Here is an 18,058-nt window from a genome sequence, read left to right as displayed (position 1 = left end):
CGTGCTGGCCGGCACCCGCGCTCCGGTCCCCGTCCCGAGCTCCTCGGTGTCTCAGTGTCTCGGCTCCATCCCGGTTTTGCGTGATGTGGGAGCCCAAAACATCTGCCGGAGCCGGCGCAAAGCGAAAGCTCGGTGCTGGCGGGGCTGCGGCACGGCGGCAGGCCCCGAGCCGAGGGGGTTAAACCAGGAGCCTCCCCTTACCTTCAAAAAGTTAAAAATGTCTGGAGCCTGCATCTCTTAAAGGGGCGGTGCTGGCTGCAAGGAGTCTTGGCACCGGCTGCGAGAAAGGCTGGTCAGGGGCGTGAGTTCCCCTCCACCAACACCAAAACATTGCAAAAAAAGGCAGAGCGCCCCACACTTTAGATAAGGACAATTAGCCACCAGCGAGCCCCTGCAGACAGCGAGTTAATTAGGGGTTTCCTGCTCTCCGGCATGCCCTGTCCCAGCTCCTGCCCCCCAGGGCTCTTAGCCCTGATGGCACCTGGGCTGGCCCTCATAGCCACCTTCTCGCTGCCCTCCCAGGCTGGGGACAGGAGAGCACTGCCGGTGGAGAAACCTCCAGGTGTGAAGGGAAGAACTCTCATTCTCCTTGATGTCAACACCAAGAGCCCTGTCAGGATAATCAGTGAGAATTTCCTCTCCCTGCAGCTGGACCCCTCCATCATTCATGATGGCTGGCTCGATTTCTTAAGGTAAGGCAGGAGCCCCCCGGCGCCCTCCCCACGCCGCCCGCGGGGCGCTCCGGCGGCCCCGCCGCCCAGCCCTGCCGGGCTCCTCGCTGCTGGCGGCGCTTGTTGTGACGGAGGGAGCGAGGCCATGGTTTCCATTAAGATGCACATGTTTGCAATGGAGAAAGCATTTCGGAGACTTATCAGTTATGACTGCAAAAATGTCGTGCTCCCCTCGCTCCAGCAACCTCTCCTCTGCAAAAAGCATAACACGGGGCCGAGGCAGCACAGGGGGGAAAAGAAAAATCGAAATCAAACAAAAAGCAGCAGCAGGAACGGGGCCGCCTGCCGAGCCTAGCCTTCCCCGGGTCCCGATGGGCAGAGAGCGGGTGTCGGCCAGGTCTTCTGAGCCCTCCGCTCCCCGGACTTCCAGCCCTGCGCGGGGGGCAGAGCCGGGCTGCGGCTGCGCTGGGTTCCACCGGCGGTGCGGAGCGGCCGCGGCCTGGAGGGGCTGGGACAGCTAGAAAGCCTTCTCCCGGCTGGGTAAGTCGGGGAGGGAGAGCGGGTCTCCTCCGCACGCCCGCTCCGAGGGTCCTTTCGGCAGCAGGGGAAGGAGCAGGGCGAGGATGCGGGAAGGCGCGAGAGAAGCGAAGCCGGACGGCTCCCGCTTTTCTCCCCTCCCCGGCGGCTCGGCCCTCGGCACGGTCCGTGGCGCTGAGCGCCTCTGCCTCCTGGACGCCGCTGCACTTGTCCGGAGGGCGCCGGCAGGACGGGGGGGAGCCGGGCCCGTCGACCTCCGGGCCACCACGGGCGGGCGGGGCGGCTCCCCGCTCCAGGGCCGCGCTGCTCGGCCCGCGCAGAGCCCCGCAGCCGCCGGTACCGTGTCGCACCGCCCCGGGCGGGGCAACGGGGCCCGCCAGGACAACGGCGCGACCTCGAGCCCCCGTGGTCCCCGGTCGCTGGCGGTCCTGGGGAAGCGAGGGCTCGGCCCGCGGCTTCCTCAGCCCTCTCTCTCCTCTCCCCAGCTCCCGGCGGCTGGTGACCCTGGCGCGGGGCCTGGCCCCCGCCTTCCTGCGCTTTGCGGGCAAGAGGACGGACTTTCTGCAGTTCCACAACGTGAAGAACCCGGCCAAGAGCCGCGGCGGGCCCGGCCCCGACTACTACCTCAAGAACTACGAGGACGGTGAGCCCCGGGGCCGGGGCGGGGGGCGGGCGCTGCAGCGGGGGGCTGCGGGAGCCGGGCGGTCCCGCTCCGCCTGCCCCGCTCTCCCCGCGCCCGGCGGGGCCGTGTCGCTCCCGGGCACGCTGCCGCCGGGCACCGGGCAGGCGAGAATTCCCGTACTCTTTCTTTCCCGGTGGAGGGGAGCCGAGGAGCTCGCTCCCCCCATTGCCATGTGGATTCGGCGGGTGTCGGCCCCCGGGAACAAAAGACCAGCGCTCGGGAACGGGACTTTTCGTATTCCCCCGTCTCGCTGCGTCCTCCGTCTCCCTTTGCCCCGAGCCCCGAGCGGGCAGCGCCGGCCGCAGAGGAGCCCTTGCCGCGGCTCCAGGCGGGAGCTGGGGATCGGAGCCTGTGCACGCCCCGTCCCGCGCTTCTCCCGCGGCTCTCGGGAGCCCTGCCTTTCCCCGGGGACCTCGCCCTTGTGTGCGTTTCTGTGCCCGCCGCAGCCCCTTGGGCTCCCCGCTGCCCCTCCGCGCTTGCTGACGGTCGGGGCTGCTCCCCCTCCGAGCCGCTCGGCCATCCGAGCTCTTTCCAAAGTCACCACCTGGCCCCTGCCTTTCCGCTGCTCCCCTTTTCGCCCCCTACTCTTCTCCCCATCGGACCTCAGTACCAAAAGGCTTTCACCTTTCGTGGCCCTTAATTCACACAAACAAACTGCGTAGAAAATTTAGGACCATACTTCCATCCTAAGGCTCTTATTTTAAGAAACAAAATACCATGTCCACACACAAGAATTTATTGATTTTTCTGTCTTGCTTAGTTTGTTTCTTTTTTTTTTTTTTAAGAAACAAGCTTTTTTTGTTGTTGTTGTTGTTTCCTACTCAACGACTTACAAAAATTAGTTTAAGATTTTTCCATGAGTAATTTTGAAGGCAAATTAATGTGAGACAGATCCCACTGGGCAGGTCTGTGCAACAGAGGAAATTTTGCAGAGATCTAGTCAGCAGCAGTCCTGAATGGAAAAAGCAGATGCATTTGCCAGTTTTCTGATGGCTCTCACTCCTGCTGTTTCCCTACATAACATCTCTGAGATGAATGTCCCTCTATTCCCACACGCAGGCAGGTGGGTAAGTTTTTGTGCTCCATCTTTCACTTGGTCTCCTAGCTGGGGCAATCCCGGCGTTATACCTTGTTTTTCTTCTTGTAACAAATCTCAGTCGAAAGGTTGTTGTAAGCTTTGCCTGCTGAGATGCACTTCAGGAAAAAATGCTGACCAAACTTGCCGCAGACACCTTGTACAGTATAAATTAAGTGTCGTGCATAAAATTGTGGATGGGACTCATACAAAATATTTGTAAGAATCAATTTTCCCACCTTCCATATTTCAACAATTTGCAGGAGAGAACTTACACTTACTTATTAAATGTCTTCACAACAGTTTTCGTGTTAAGGACTGAAATATTTTGGCTTCTTTTTTTTTTTTTTTCACTTTTCTTCATGGCAATAAAATTGAAATGTAGCAGCCTTCAAAATGAAGCTTTTCATAGAAGTTGTAACCACAGGTCTTAACTTTTCATCACTTAAATGTGGAACAGGACCATTGTGAATGTGGGTGAAGGAAGGGGAAGACACATGTGGTGTGTATCAAGCATTGGTGTAAATCAGAAAGGTGTGGTAAAAGGGATTTCCTGCCTGGAAGCAAAGCTCTCGTATTTGTTCTTAAGTTCTGTGTGCAAACTCCAGGGTCAGGGAGTTTCACCCTATTTGGATAAGGGCTAGAATTGCTGGTAGCTTACAACCTTTTGTGCTGAGGCTGCACTGAGTGTTTCACTAGAGGGATCCAGTTCTCCAAAATAAAATCCCAATGCCACCGCAGCTCTTTGCCCTGCTCTCCTGGCTATAAGCAGCCACCTTCTCCATTTGGAGCACTGGTCCCATTTTTGTTCCCTCATCTGTGGCTCACCCAGGACATGCAGTTTCCTCTTGGTGCTGAGGACTTACAGCCTCAATAGATGGCACAGAAAAATGATGGCAATCAGCACCTGAGTATGCGGGAAGCCAACACGCATCCTGCTAGGTACCCTTCCTTCTTTCCCAAGCTGTCTGGGGTGGCTGGGGTTGTTTTCCATGTCCATGGGCTTTTATATATCCCATACCTATTTTCTGAAATTTCTTATAATGGCATGGGAGTGGGGAAGATGTTGGGGGGCTTGATCAGTTTAAAAAGTCAGAAAACATTTAGCAGATAAATCACTGGATTTCAAAGTCTTATGCAGCACCCTAGTGATTTTTAGTGACATGACAATTGATTATCATTTTTTGCCACTTCTGCCTGTGGGTGCACACAGACTCCAGGCCTGTGCCCAGAGAGTCTAGATTCTCTTTGCAGCCCCCACTAGTGTTCTCATGCCTTGTGTTCATCTAAGCTGCAGTAACTCTCAGACTGCAGGACTGAGAGGTGAAAAGCACATGTGCAAGATTGCTCAGGGAACTGCAGTTACAAGTGAGTGACTGTGAGTGGTGTTCACATCACAGGGAGCTGCACCCCACTGTGTGCTCACAGGCCACACTGGCGTGGCCCTCTCAGGTATTCAGATGGGAGGCAGCAACAGCAACAGGACTGCTTTTCATCATCCTTCATGGATTCTGTGATCATGCTTGCTAAAGTTGGAATGAATCTCTGTACAAGGATCTTCATCCCGTAAATCCCATTCTGCTACCATGGTGCTCTTCATACCAGGTGTTCTTCACTGTTCCCTTGGATAGTTTTTTCTGTCTCTGTGGTGCTCTGCCTTCCTGACTATCAGACCTCCTCAGAGATTCACCTTACTCATCCCCTGCACTTAAAATTGTATTTGATTCCCTTTTAAATGGTCTCAACTAGGCACACCTCCACCTTCTGAATATTGCTTTTACCTAGGCCTGCCTTGGGTTCACCAACCCATTTTTTCCCACTTCTTTCTTTCACAGACAGTGTGGGTACTCTCTGAGGGTAGTAATAGTTGCTTTTGACTGTATCTAAAATGTATTTAGTTTTCCTGAAATAAGGTGTTTCCTATACATTTCAGGGTAACTCATTTTCGTTCGGATTTTTCCTGGAAACACAGACCTGGAAGTACTGTGTGTTTCCAGTGTATGTGTGGACAGCTTCACCCCAGTCTAAAATATTTGGTTTGGGCAGCAAAGGTAACAAAGTGGTGCATGCTCTATGGTTACTGCCTGTGATGTCTGTGAAGAGGGTGCATGTGGTAATTTGTTTCAGCACTGCGTATAAATCTGGCACAGCAGTTTCATCACTTGCTGGCTGATTTGTCAGTACCAGGAAGGGCAACTCGTAAAAGTGGATGCCTATGATAGATGGTCTTGGTGAGCCATAGAGTGTGCAGTCCCTGTTGGTGGCAGCATGGCTATAGGTACCTCCTGGACTTTGCTAAATATTAGGTCATCTAACGTGTTATGTTAACACCCCACCTATGTGGCACACCAGATGGCTTCCATCCCATGCAGTCCCTACTTAGGATGGTCAGTCCTGGAGTCCACCCTATTTGGATAAGAAACTGGCCAGCCTTAGGTTTGTTAGAAACAGAAACCAAGTTTAATGTATGTCAGGCTCTGTGGTACCAGGAGGTGGGGCTGTGCCAGAGACTTTTTGACATTTTATGATCAAGAGGTGTAACATTTTTAGCCTGAGAGACTTTTCTCTCCCATAAATGGTGTTTCTTTGTATGTGCCCTGCTGAGTCCGTTTTTCTTCCCCAGCTGTGCTCAGAGATGTGTTCCTCTGCTGCCATAGGCACATGTCTGATTCCAGGGCAGGTACCAAGATGTAAGAGTTCACACTCAGTTTATGTAGTAGGCCTGCTTCTCCTTTTGCTGTTGGGTTTCCTAACAAGCAATCTGTTCAGCCTGTCCTTTCAACTGCCTCACATGTCCCAAGGACCAGATGGGTCTGAGGAATGGGACAACATGAAACACTGGTCTCCAGGAAAACAGGCTTGATGAACTCCTCTTTGGAGCAAAAGCATGGATTGTTGCCAGTACAAAACCTCTTCTGAAGCTGAGTTTGCTAAAACCTGACTTGGATGCTGTCTTGGAGCTTGGTGTTGGGGTGTTATGTGTGTGTGGAGTCCTGGTCTTGTTTCACCAGGAGATGCTGCAGGTACTGTCGCAGTGCCTGAACCTTGAGCCTATTTTGGAAGCTCCTTGCTGATGCTCCAATATGAGTTTGGTGGGCTAATGTGGAGCTTCCTCATCTGCAGGGTGATCCTCAGCTGCCTCTCACCTCAAAGCCGCAGAGCCAGCTTTGGGCAACCTGTGGGGGCATAGACATTGCTATAGCCTCCCCCTGTGTTAATGTGCTTCTCCCTCCTGTACCCCAGCCTTTTGTAGACTTTTGTAGCCTTTTTATGGCTGAGAAGCAACCAAAGGACACTTTGTGTGGCACTGTGTGGGCCATGGGAGGGAGAGGGGAAGGGGAATATATTTGCGTGCTGTACGTAGTGTATCAAAGAAGTTTCTGAGCTGAAGTGTGTATGGACAATACATTTCATAAATACTCTTTTAATTGTTGGTAAGTTTCTTCCTTCTATTTTATCTCCTTTTTTTTTATTTTTTTTTTAAAGGGGATACCAGGATCTGGAAAAATGGCCAGTTACAGCAAAAAAAATTACAAAGGCTTGTCTCTTAAGCCTTTTGTATTAGTCAGGGGATTTTGCAGTATAGTGTGGGAAACATCATACTGTGTAATCCTGGCATAGATTTTCTGTATTTTCTTTCAGTGTTGGATTCATTCCTTCAGGTGTCCTCAGGTTCCCAACACTGCATCTAAGCCTCAAAATTTGTCTGTCAATGGGAGCATATTTCCACCCTTGCTCAATCCATACTGCACAAGTGTCTTCTAGGATGCCGTGCTGTGAGTGCCTGTGCCAAGGTATTCAACGGAAAGGAAGATAATAAACTGTTAAATAACCTAAGGATTCATTTATGAGGTTACACAGGGGCTGGAGCTGACCCCAGCTAGGGTCTTCTGCCCCTTCTGGTATATTCCTGCCGTCTTCCATGCCTGGAACCTGGGTTTGCATGGTGAGTCAGTTCAGGGATCTCATCTGACCAAAACTTGATGGTGGAGATGTGATTGCCCTTCAGTTTGTTCAGCTGCCAAATCGATTAATGCTTCATGAGCAGGCAGAGGTGTAGGGAACAGTGCTGGCACAGGAAATCCTGCATTGAAGGCAAACGGGACTGCAGCAGTCTCATTCTTGGTCAGATTAAATCCTTCAAATCTATGTCCTGAAGGCAGGAAATCTCACCTCGTGTTTTTCTGCCATCAAAAGGGTTGGTTGGTCCCCATGCTTTCCTTATGATCTGTGCACTGTTCATCTGCTGCCTCCCTTGTGCTGGCTCTGGAACATTTCTGATCCTCTGCTAAGCCAGCAGAAAATTATTTCAAGTAATCATAAAAAAAAAGCAACAGTTTTACTGTGAAGTTAGTGAGCAGGATTATGAGGATGATCACGGGGTATAAGGATACCTGAGCCAGAGAAAGCAACAGAGAAGTTGTTGCCATGTGTCTGTGAGTGTCCCTTTGGCTCTGCCAGCTCATAAAACTCCAGTAGATATTTCTGAATGGAGAACCATACTGTTGTCCTGGTAAAAACAAACAAACGAATTTTCCTTTATTCGAGGAATCATCTTCTCTTTCTGGTCACCCAGGGCCCCTTTTCTGTCTTCTTTGTGTCCCTCGACAGTTTAGACATCTGTCCTTCCAGAGCTTGAAGAGGAAATAGTTGTTTTTTTCACCCGCCAAGTGTTTCAAACACAGCCCCTTAAGGAGGGCTGTAGCATTTCAGGCATAGCAAGAACTCAATCCCCAAGAAGGGAAGATCCTCTGATGTCCTTTGCACTTCTGGGATTTGCCAGACCTGGGGCTGCTCTGTGCCTCAGCATGAGCTCTGGGTCAGCCTCCTGCTCCCTACTTTCCAGGCATCATGACTGCAGGAAAGGAGCTACAACCTGCTCTGCCTCTATAGGGAGTCCCAGGACTTAGCTGTTTCCTTAGAAATTAAAAATAAAATAAAAAGGTTGTAGAAATCATATTACACAAAGTAAGGGAGATACAGCCTGGGCAGGAGATACTTCCAAAGATTGTCTGTTTATCTCCACTTTTTCTTTTTAAATTAAAAACTGTTCTGCTAGAATCATGAATGAAAAGTGCTTTAATAACTGCAGGAAATGGTGCAATCAAACAATTAACTTCTGATTTGTACCTATTTGCTACTGTGTTGGTGAAATTAAGAGATTTCTATGGTTAAATATTTGTTTATAATAAGAGCATCTTATATTCTATTTTAAAATTACATATTATTGTTAGTTTCACACTTCTTTCCATCCTACATCTACTTTGTATTAATTAAAAGTGATTCATGCAAAATTATATGCATGGGAAAAGCTGTGACTTTTCTACGAAACTGTCCATTCTAAATTAGCAGTTGACATTCAGGGAAAATGTTCTGAATACAATATGGATTGGTCTCTGAATACTTTTAGGTAAGTAAAAAGTGAATCTAATGTTAGGGATATTAGAAAATCATTGGAAACACTCACTGAGAGCATTCTTATGCTATAAGTAAACTAGGTGCTGACATACTAATCAGTGTAAAGAATATATATGTGGGGAGTAGGATGATGGAAGTGATCAAAGTCGTATCTTTCAGTCAGAGATCTTTCATCTTGGAAAAAATGACAGAGATTATGACAAATGCTATGAGCTCAGTGTCACACAGAGAAGACAATTTGGGAATGATTATTTCCTTGTTTTCATGACACAAGAAATAAGGAGCATCCAGTGGAATTATCACATATAAAATGAAAAAATATGACTTTTTTAATATAGTGGGAAATAACTTGTGGAACTCATTGTCAAGGAATTTTTCCCAGCTAAAATAAAGGAATGATACTAATGTGTCAAAAATTGCCCATTAAAGACAGACATGATGAGGATGCAGTTTGTGTCTTGAGAAATATTCTGTCTCTCTAAATAAGAGTTGTGCTTCCAGTTTCACAATCACTGGGCATTTTACAATAATTCCAGCAAACAAACCTGTTTTTGAAAGCATTTTAAATTTGTTGATTTAAAAAGTAGGTATTTTACAAGTGAAAACCATAAGACTTTTGTGGTCACTCACTAAATATCTATTTAATTTTGGTACTAATATAATTTCTTTATATTCCAATTTTTTGGAAGAAGTGCCCAGGTTTTGTTAGGATAAAATCGAGGGTTTTTTCCTTTCTGAAGCCACTTTTCAAGGCTGGAAGTCTGAAGCAAGCAGTCCCCTGAGGAGGGTGGCCAGACTCAGCTTGTTCTGTTGCCACAGCAGTGGTGACTCTTGCTTTGCTGGAGCGGTGATCACTGCGGGCAGTGCTCACTTTCACACACACAGACACAGAAACATGACTCTTCTCCTCTGTACCCTTCTGTCACACATCCCTCGGCCGTGTCCACGCAAACCTGGGACTGTGCCTTCCTCCTCGCATCTTCCAGGTGCTCAGCTGCAGTAGTCCGTGTCTGCTCCATGACTCCAGCAACTCCTGGAATGGAATTGCCTTTGGGCAGAGGGTGGCATGAGCCACGGGCTGGTCATTTGCGCAGGGGCCGCTCTGACACTGTGTAAATTCTCTGCTAGAGAAGCTCACTCTGTGCAAGGGAAACCCGGCCCTGGCTGGGAGCTGGCTCCGCGTGCTGCGCGCCGTCCTCGAGGTCTCACAGCTTGGAGCTTCTCTGCCCTGTGGGAAATGGTCACTGAAACCCCTCGGTGCAGGTGACTCCGAGAAAGGGACTGGCACAGCTCGACTAGTCCTGGGGTACCCGGAAAAGAGCATCGCTGCGGTTGTGCCACTCCTGAAGGGTGTTTTCTAACTTTTTCTTCAACATTTCCTGGATAATTTCAGTGACCTCCACGGGCGGCGTGCGCGAAATCGCAGGAGCTATCCCGAGGCGGGACAGGGATGTGCGCGGGCGCTCGGAGACAGAGCAGCCTCCGCAAAGCAGCGTCCTCCGCCCGGCCCCGCAGCCTGGCGAGGGAAAAGCTCCGGCGGATCGCGGCTCCTCGGCCGATCCCGGCGGGCTGTGACCGACGCGGGGCCCGGGGCTGTCCCAAGGCGGCGCCGCCGCCGCCTCCGCTCGGTGCCTGCCGGCAGGCGCAGCTCACCTGGCCGCCACACGGGTGTGCTCCCGCCATTCCGCTCGGCGCCGCCGGGCCCGGCCCCGCTCCGCCGCCGCCGCGGGACCCGCGCCCGCCGCCCCGGAGCGCCGCTCCCGCCGGGGTCCGGCCGTGCGGCCGCGGGGCAGCCTGAGCTGGCCAGGGTACTGACCCGGCCCGCCCGGGGCACGGCTCCTGGCCGGCCGTCTTTGCAAAACATTTGGCATCCTCTGGGGCTCTCACATCTGGAGGTCTTCTTTCGCACTCCTGGCAGGAACTGCTCCGTCCTATTTTCTGCTGAGCAGCTTATCGCCCCTTTTTTGTTATCATTATTTTTTTATTTTTTTTTAAGCGAAGCTCAGGAAGGCAGCGAGCGCCTTTGTCCTGCCCTCTCGGAGCTACCCTGCCCAGAGCCTCCAGGATACTCCTGTCCTCCTTCTTGGCTTCCTTGCATCTGTCTTCTTTCTGCCTCTTCCTTTTAAGATTTGAAACTCCTTGCTGTCTGTGTCCCTTGGGTTGCTCTTGCTGAGAATTCCCCTAGGCCTTCAGAAGCTGTGGTCTGCCACCCCTCTTCCCTCATTGCTGCTGGTTCAGCAGACTGGTGCAGATGTGCCTTTGGCTCCTTCCCTGTACTGGGCACAGTCTGGTGGAATATGAAGAACCAGGCACTGAGTTCCTTGGTGAGCTCCATGTCTGAGACATCTGCCCACAATTTAGGCTGGAGTCATAATGACTGTGGGTTCCACTTCCGTCTTTACGTCTTGGGCAAGTTTCTTCACCAATCTGAGAAGACAGGACCTTGCACGTCTTGCCTCTGCCTCCTGAGTGTCTGCAGTGGCAGCTCTCAGAGAACCCCATGAAGATAACAGAGAGTGCTCTGACTTCTGTGCCTTGTGTGCCTTCCCCACACACTTCCAGAGATTTGTTTGCATGTGACTTGACATCCTTGTGGTAATCCCTGTCACAGCAGCTTTATCAAAGCACTGGTCCTGCTCTTCATTCCTGGGCTTGCCCTCTGTCCACAGGCCTTGCTGACAGTGCATGCAGAGCCATCCCTGTGGTTTCCAAAGATGTCACATAGACCCACTGCTATGGGCCCCTGCACCTTCCAAGGCGCTGGCCCCTGACCCTGGTCCTGGACCAGTGGTTCCTCCACAGGGGTCCACATTAGCCCTGGTTTAGGTTTCAGAAGTCATCCATTCCTTTTAGGAAACAAACTTGTTTTGACCCAGCCTGGACACCCTTACAGCACTTTGAAGAGAATTGCAGAGAGCATATTGACCATCAAGTTTCTAACCTGTCTGCCTCTCAGTCTTTTCCTCTTTAAGAGCCTTATTGATGTGTTTGGCTTCATTTTGCCTTGGGGAAGTGGGGTGTACAGCTCTTGCTTTCAGTTCTGCAGGAAGGGAAATCCATCACCCAGGAAGTTCATGGGCTCTAGGTGACTCTAGCAGCCCATGGCAGCAACAATCTGTCTCATGTGGGACAGATGTAAGGTTGTGTTTCTCAATCTTCAGTTCTCCAAATATTTCACACAACAGGGGTTCAGGATTTCATCATTCATTAGTTGGGCAAAGGTTGAATAGGCCCAAGTCTTACTCAGTGCCTACCTAAGAGAATGTGCACTAAAGCACATAGTTGAGGGGTCCGTGCTCATTTGCTGCAGAGGAACATTAGTCCTTCCTCTTGCTCCATCTCTTTGATGCCCTTGTGCTGGATGTAGAAATACTGAACCATATTTTCATGGTATCTGGATGCTGCCCAGTATCTACTCCTGAGTATGTTAGCTGTGGGTGGAGGAGACTACTCACAGGGCTAACCACAGATCATGGATACTTTAATGACATTGCCATTCTGAGCAGTCTGGTTTAGACAGGCTTTAGAGAAGCTGTACTAATCCCAAACTGTGCAGAAAAGAGGTAGAACACAGCCTGGGCAAGAAAGTGTAGTGCCTCTTGGATGAGGCTCAGAGACAGGAAGATACCGTGGCTTCCAGTCCTCCACCACATGTTTGGAGGCAGTTCCCTGCCAGCCCAAGATATAGCAAACCTTTGAACCTAAGTTTGCTGAACCTGAGATTGGACACCTTGAGACAGGAGCTTTTGGAAGCAACTTTGATGTTTCTTGATGCGCATAAGAATAAAGGAGCTAGAGTGTGTGTGGAGCAAGGTGAGACTCTCTTCTGACAACAAGCTTCTTCAGCAGCTTCTAACCAGATGGGAACTGAACCAAGCAAAGATCAACCTTGTGAGGCAAAATGACCTTATGCAATGTAGTGGAAGAATTCCAAATTCAATCCTTGCTTATCTTGCCAGCCTGAGGTTTTGCAAGATTAGATGCAACATCTGGTTCCTGTGTATCTGAACATGTTACAGAGTTTATTAAACTCATAAGGGACCTAGCAAGGACTAGTTTGCACCACCCGCCTCCTGCTTAGACTGACAGATCTTACTTGGTACTTGTTCTACCTTGCTACTCCATCATTCCCTTTCCCCAGCAGGTGAGTAGTTCTAGGGTAGGGAATATCATATTCTTGCCTCACAATATAGCTTAGAGAATGCTCATATGAAGATAAAGCAATTGTTGAATAATCCTTCTGCCTCATTAAAAGGATTCAGACTTGTTCAGAGTCATGAGCCATGCTGACCTGTGATAGCTGCAATGAGGATAAACAAGGTGAGAACAAGCCTTCTTCATCACCTCTTTGACAGGCAAGGTTAAGAGGAAGCCAGGGGTTGCTGGAGTGGGATTTAGTCTTTTCTCATTATTTAGTGTCAGATACACATGTAGCAGGATTGTAATATAAATGTTGGGAGACTTTTGCACTCTCCTGCAAGGGAGAGGTCATCATTGTAAGAGAGCAAGAGCGAGGCAGGTAAAGGATGGAAGGGTCAGTAGGCTCTGTGAGCATACAACTTGAGCTTTTTGTGGGAGAAAAGGACACTTGGACTGGGGATAGTGGATCCAAGGGGGTTGGATCCTTTTCTTGGGTTGTCCTTGCCGAGTGATGATTGTGTGATTGTCATATTGGCTGGACTGATCCAAGCATTTGGTGAAAATGAAAATGAAAGCTGAGGTTTGCCCATCTCCCTCTTTTCTTTCCCTTCTGCTGTAGACATTGTTCGCAGCGACATTGCCTTGGATAAGCAGAAAGGCTGTAAGATCGCCCAGCATCCTGACATAATGTTGGAGCTACAGAGGGAAAAGGCAGCTCAGATGCACTTGGTTTTGTTAAAGGAGCAGTTTTCAAACACATACAGCAACCTCACACTAACAGGTAAGGCTGCAAGACCAGCTCTGGAGCCAGGAGCTGGGTCTAGTTCTTGCTAACTCACACGTGTGTTAAAACCCTCAGGTTCTTCACCTCTGTATGAATCAGCATCTCTCTGGCTGCCTGTTTCCTACCAAGGTTACTGGGTGTTGGGAGGGAAAGGACCAGCAGGAGCTGGAGGGGGACTCATAAGGCCTCTGCAGCTGGCACCTATGCAAACACTCCAGATTTGGTGCCCCTGAACAGAACATTTTCTACAGTCTGACCTAAGCAGAATTCCACGGCATGTGAAGTGCTGGAGAAATCTCCCTGCTAACTGTTCACGTCGATGGGGCTGCAGCAATTACTAAATTTGGAGTCCTTTTAGCTGCAGCTGATTTTTTTTCTTTCCAGAGCATGCACTTTGTGTGAACCCAGTAAATATTAAAGAGCAAATATAAAGGGATAATGGCCTAGACAGAGATGAGAGGATACTCTTTTTCTGGCAATTGTTTGTATTATCCAGGGAACAGAATCTTGATGGAGGAGACTGCCACATTTTGGATACACATTTAATGGTGCTTGTAAAGGACTGATATCTTCAGGCAGTGAGTGGGCAGAAGGATGGTATCCCAGCAGCCAACAGGGTCCTCTCATATCTCTTCTCCTGATCACTACAGCTGGATGAGCCATGGATGATGGGAAGGAGGAAGAGACTAATAAATCAAATGAGACCCCTTTCTCCTCTTGACAGGTCCCTTTCCTGTGAAAGGCAGGCAGGCAGGCATCTTATTTTTATAGGAGGGAGGGTCCTGTGCTCTGTCTGGGGAGGAGATGGCAAACTCCATGGTGGCTCTCCCCTGCTTCTGGGCTGGGAGAGGCAAATCGGTCCTGCACAACCTCTCCCACTCTGCTGCCACCCCTATTTCAGTGCCCAGCCCCTGCCTTGAAGCCAGCATGGGTCTGCATCCTCACCAGTGAGCTCTGGCTCTCCGGGGAACATCAGCTGTGTTGGAGCTCTCAGGGACCCCATGGAGGTTGGATGGTGTGGTGTCCAAAGGCTCAGCCCAGGGGGTCACTGGGTATCGGGGCCATGGGTGTAGCTGAATCACATCATTCCTGAAGGCCCAGCATTTAAATGGGATCCTCTGAGCCGTTTCTCATTCTCTGTAATGTAATCCACTTGGCTGTTTATTCCCAGTACAACTGCTGGAATCAACATTGTCAGCTTTTCCCCTGACAACTTGCTTACTTTCCACTAAACAAACTTCCCTCGAGAAGTGAAGCTGTTCTCCCCTATCCTCCTTCCCTTGCTGCTTCAAAAGCTCTCTGGCATTGCTCACATTTTTTACAGAACCTGCAGAGCAGAGGTGCTACCTGGTTATCAGCTTAGCTCTTAGCCTTTCCAAGTGTGTTTACAGGATAGTTCAGAAGATTTTAGCTCTGACTCTCCAGGGTGGAGAGAGCAATTTCACCAGAATATTACCCAAAGAACTATTTTAATGTTCTTTAACTCCCTTTGAATGTGAGCAGAACAACTTCATAATTGTTATGAAGTTTAATCTTTTATTTCATAGACATAGTCTGAGAACATGGTCTCCAGACAGCTAAGCATAATATTTAACTGGAACTCTAGTAACTTGTGTAAATATTTCCCTTCTCTGTGATGGATCTGGTGTTTGGGGTGGATAGAGGGGGTTGTACATCTGTTGCAGAAAGACTTTTCTTACCTTCAAAATTCAATCAGACAGAGTTTGCTTGAGGACTTCTTTCTGTTCTGCACAGTGGGTTTGTACAGTGCTATAGGGAGTCCCCAGGTCATGAGGCAAGGTGCAGGAGCAAGAATGCTGATGTGCTTTAGGGAGTCCTTAGTGAAGGACTGAGTTTGCAGGGATGGAGTGTCCATGAGATCCTTGAGAACAGGGTTTCCTCCTGGGGAATCTGTATCGAGGAGTCACTTGGCCTCATGCAGTGCAGGTACTGTGGATGACCTTCAGACTGGAGCATTTTTGAACCCTACACCTCTGTGTGAGAGGGTTCCTACTACTCCTAGTTCTTCAATCCTACCCAAAAAATGTAAATGGACTATCTTGCCCAAAGTCATATGAGAATAAAAGTGCTTTATGTTGGGATAGCTCCTCTAAGAGAGCTTGAGAGTAGAAATACTACTGTGTGGCATTTTTATTCCCGTATCACTACTGCTACCACTGTAGCAAAAAGTCTCATTCCTTCCTCCTCCTCACAGGTAATGCAGTTACATGAACAATTTGAAGGACTTGCAGGCCTCCCACTCTGCCTGCAGGTGTGGGCAATGGATCCTGCCAACAAACTTTCAAGCAGTACTCTCATGTGTTCAGGAATGAAAGCTCTTAAGAGTGCAGGGCATGATTCTGCAGTCTCTGTGGCATCAATGTAAGTTGACAGCTTTTTCAAATCCATTCACCAGTTGCACATAATTCCCAGCGTGTTCCTTATTTCAGGCATCAGGCAGGGCTGTGTTGCACTGGGATTTAAGCTGCTCACAGCAGCAGGTACTTCCAAGGTAAGAGGGTGTCTTAAAACGAAATGTGTGTTTTTGTACTAAGACACAACTGAGACTGAGTGAAACCAGGCAGTCTTTCTGGCTCTCATTCCTCCAGGAACACATGTGAGACTCTGGCTTAGACCCCTTTAGTTTCTCTCATCGAGCCTTCCTCGGCTCCTGTCTGCAGGCTTTCTCTTGCATCTTGCCTCTGCTTTCTGTATGTGATCTTTCCAGGCTTACTGAGCCTGCCTCCCTGACATGAGCAATTGCTTTTGATCTGTGACCGTACTATTTAAATGCTGTAAAATATTTTGAGGTTTATTAATCTTTGCTGTTTCCCCTGCAGTGCTCAGAGATGGGTATCTCGTTTCACAGATCAGCATCTCTCTCGTGCTCCCGGGCCAGTCCGTGGTGGAGCAGGGGAAGAGTGCAGAGCACTGCCTGCTCTCCTCTGGGAACCAGCTCCCTGAGCTCAGCCTGCCCTGGCACAGGGGAGGAGAAGGAATCTTTCCCTAGAAACACTGCTTTGCTCCTTCACAGTTCACAGAGCAAGCAGGGATTATTTTTATGTTTTGTATCAGCTGGGCTAGAAGTTACAATCACCACAGCGGGCTCCCCTCCTTTGCAGCCCTCAGAAGAAATGTTCAGGCGACAGGAAGGTCATTTTGGAATCCTGGAACCGGGTGGAGATGGGGAGGCTGGAATGCACAACACTGGGCTGGCAGCAGGTGAGGTGTGAGGAACTGCCTCGGGCAGTGAGACACAGTGTGCATGCTGGTTTTAGACTGAGCTTCTGGGGAGTGGGGCAGCAGCAGGCTTCAATAGATTAAATCCAAGTTCCTCCACCTGTGGTGCCAGTTTGGGCTAGGGCAGTGTACTGCACTGGTACTTTGAGAGACTGGACATCCACATGTTTCTGCACTGTTCCAAGTAAAGCCTGTAAAGCCTATGGAAGAAGGGAGTGTTCAGGTCAATAGACACATGTGAAACACTGGCCCCTCCTGTATTTGCGGGTAGTGTCAAGTGTAACTGAGGCTTCCCAAGAAACAAGTATAGACTACAAATTTCCCTTTTGGATTGCCCATCCAGAGGAAACAAAATTGTACCCCACTGCTCATTCTGAAACATGGAGAAACACCTTTCTGCTGTACCTTCTGCCTGAAACTGTGACACAGATTAATTCACTGCATCAAGAGACTAATGATGAGAGCTCTATGGCCTGTCCTGCCACACCACATCTGCACTGAAAAACCAGTGAGGAGACTGGAAGGTGTGGTGGGAGCTCTCCATCCTGTGATAGATATACAGCACAGCCTCTAAAAGCAGTGATTAAGGGGGCAGACCCTCCTCACATGGCTTGCAATGCTCCCAGGTAACCCTCTGTGGTCCTACCCTGCTGAGGGTGTCACCAGTGTCACACCCACTGCACTGAGAGAGACTTGAAGGGATTAAACTGAGATGGAACTGGTAGGAACAGAGCTGAGATCTGCTGAAGAGTGCATTTCACTGTCTGTGTCGTGCACTGCAATCAGGTCTTCTACACTGGCATCCCACTACCCCATCAAGCTAATTAGATAGCTTGAACTCTGCCATAACAACAGTTGTGATCTCTCTGTGAGATTTTTCCTTGAAAAACTCTGCATTTGGAGATGTTTGTAGCCATGCAGAGACACTTTTTGTCCAAGGTAAGTTGTTTGGGGGTATGAGGTGGTGGTGACAGAGTGCACACCTGCTTTTCACAAGTGGGACGTGTAATGTGGGATGAATGGAACTAAGCAGGGTTGAGGAGCAGAAAGTATGTGTGGCTACTGCAGGACACTTATGTGTGGGAGGCACAGAGCAGAGATGTGGACAGTGTGTCTCTGTGAAGAGTTTGCTAGTGAGATACTGTCCCACAGAAATAAGTTTTTTGCTTCTCCTCAAAGACAGTGACAACCCCAGTTGTACTTGTCCTTTGGCAGGGAATCACACGGCTCAGGTCGAGCACCTGTGACGTGGGTTTCCTGCACTTGTGAACCTCCCCCGTGGTCTTGTGATTCCTGCTAAATGCTGTGGCTTGAGCAGGATATGTTTATGAGGCCTGAGGCTCATCCCATGGAGTGCTGGATTTGAGAGAACTATGGGTCAGAGGTTGCTCTTGCAAGAGGGTGTGTGCAAGAAGCAGGGCATAGGGTTGGGTGTGCTTTTGGTGCCTCTGCTGCCAGGCAGCATGGCAACTCTGGTTATTTTTGCTGGAATTTTCCTCAGGTGGGTTTTA

General features: G+C 49.6%; 1 protein-coding gene across 1 annotated transcript in view; it reads left to right on the top strand.

Moving 5' to 3' along the window:
• The first annotated feature begins 432 nt into the window (after positions 1-432).
• Positions 433-18,058, top strand: part of HPSE2 (heparanase 2 (inactive)) — a 106,733-nt gene continuing 89,107 nt past the window's right edge. The window contains exons 1-3 of the mRNA XM_062496986.1: positions 433-692; positions 1,694-1,851; positions 13,143-13,304. Coding sequence (XP_062352970.1) covers positions 433-692; positions 1,694-1,851; positions 13,143-13,304 — 580 coding nt within the window. The remainder of the gene's footprint in view (positions 693-1,693; positions 1,852-13,142; positions 13,305-18,058) is intronic.

Source organism: Cinclus cinclus, chromosome 7 (genome assembly GCF_963662255.1).
Source record: "Cinclus cinclus chromosome 7, bCinCin1.1, whole genome shotgun sequence".
Classification (NCBI taxonomy): Eukaryota; Metazoa; Chordata; class Aves; order Passeriformes; family Cinclidae; genus Cinclus; species Cinclus cinclus.
The sequence above is the reverse complement of the archived record's forward strand: the minus strand, read 5'-3'. Positions and strand labels throughout refer to the sequence as shown.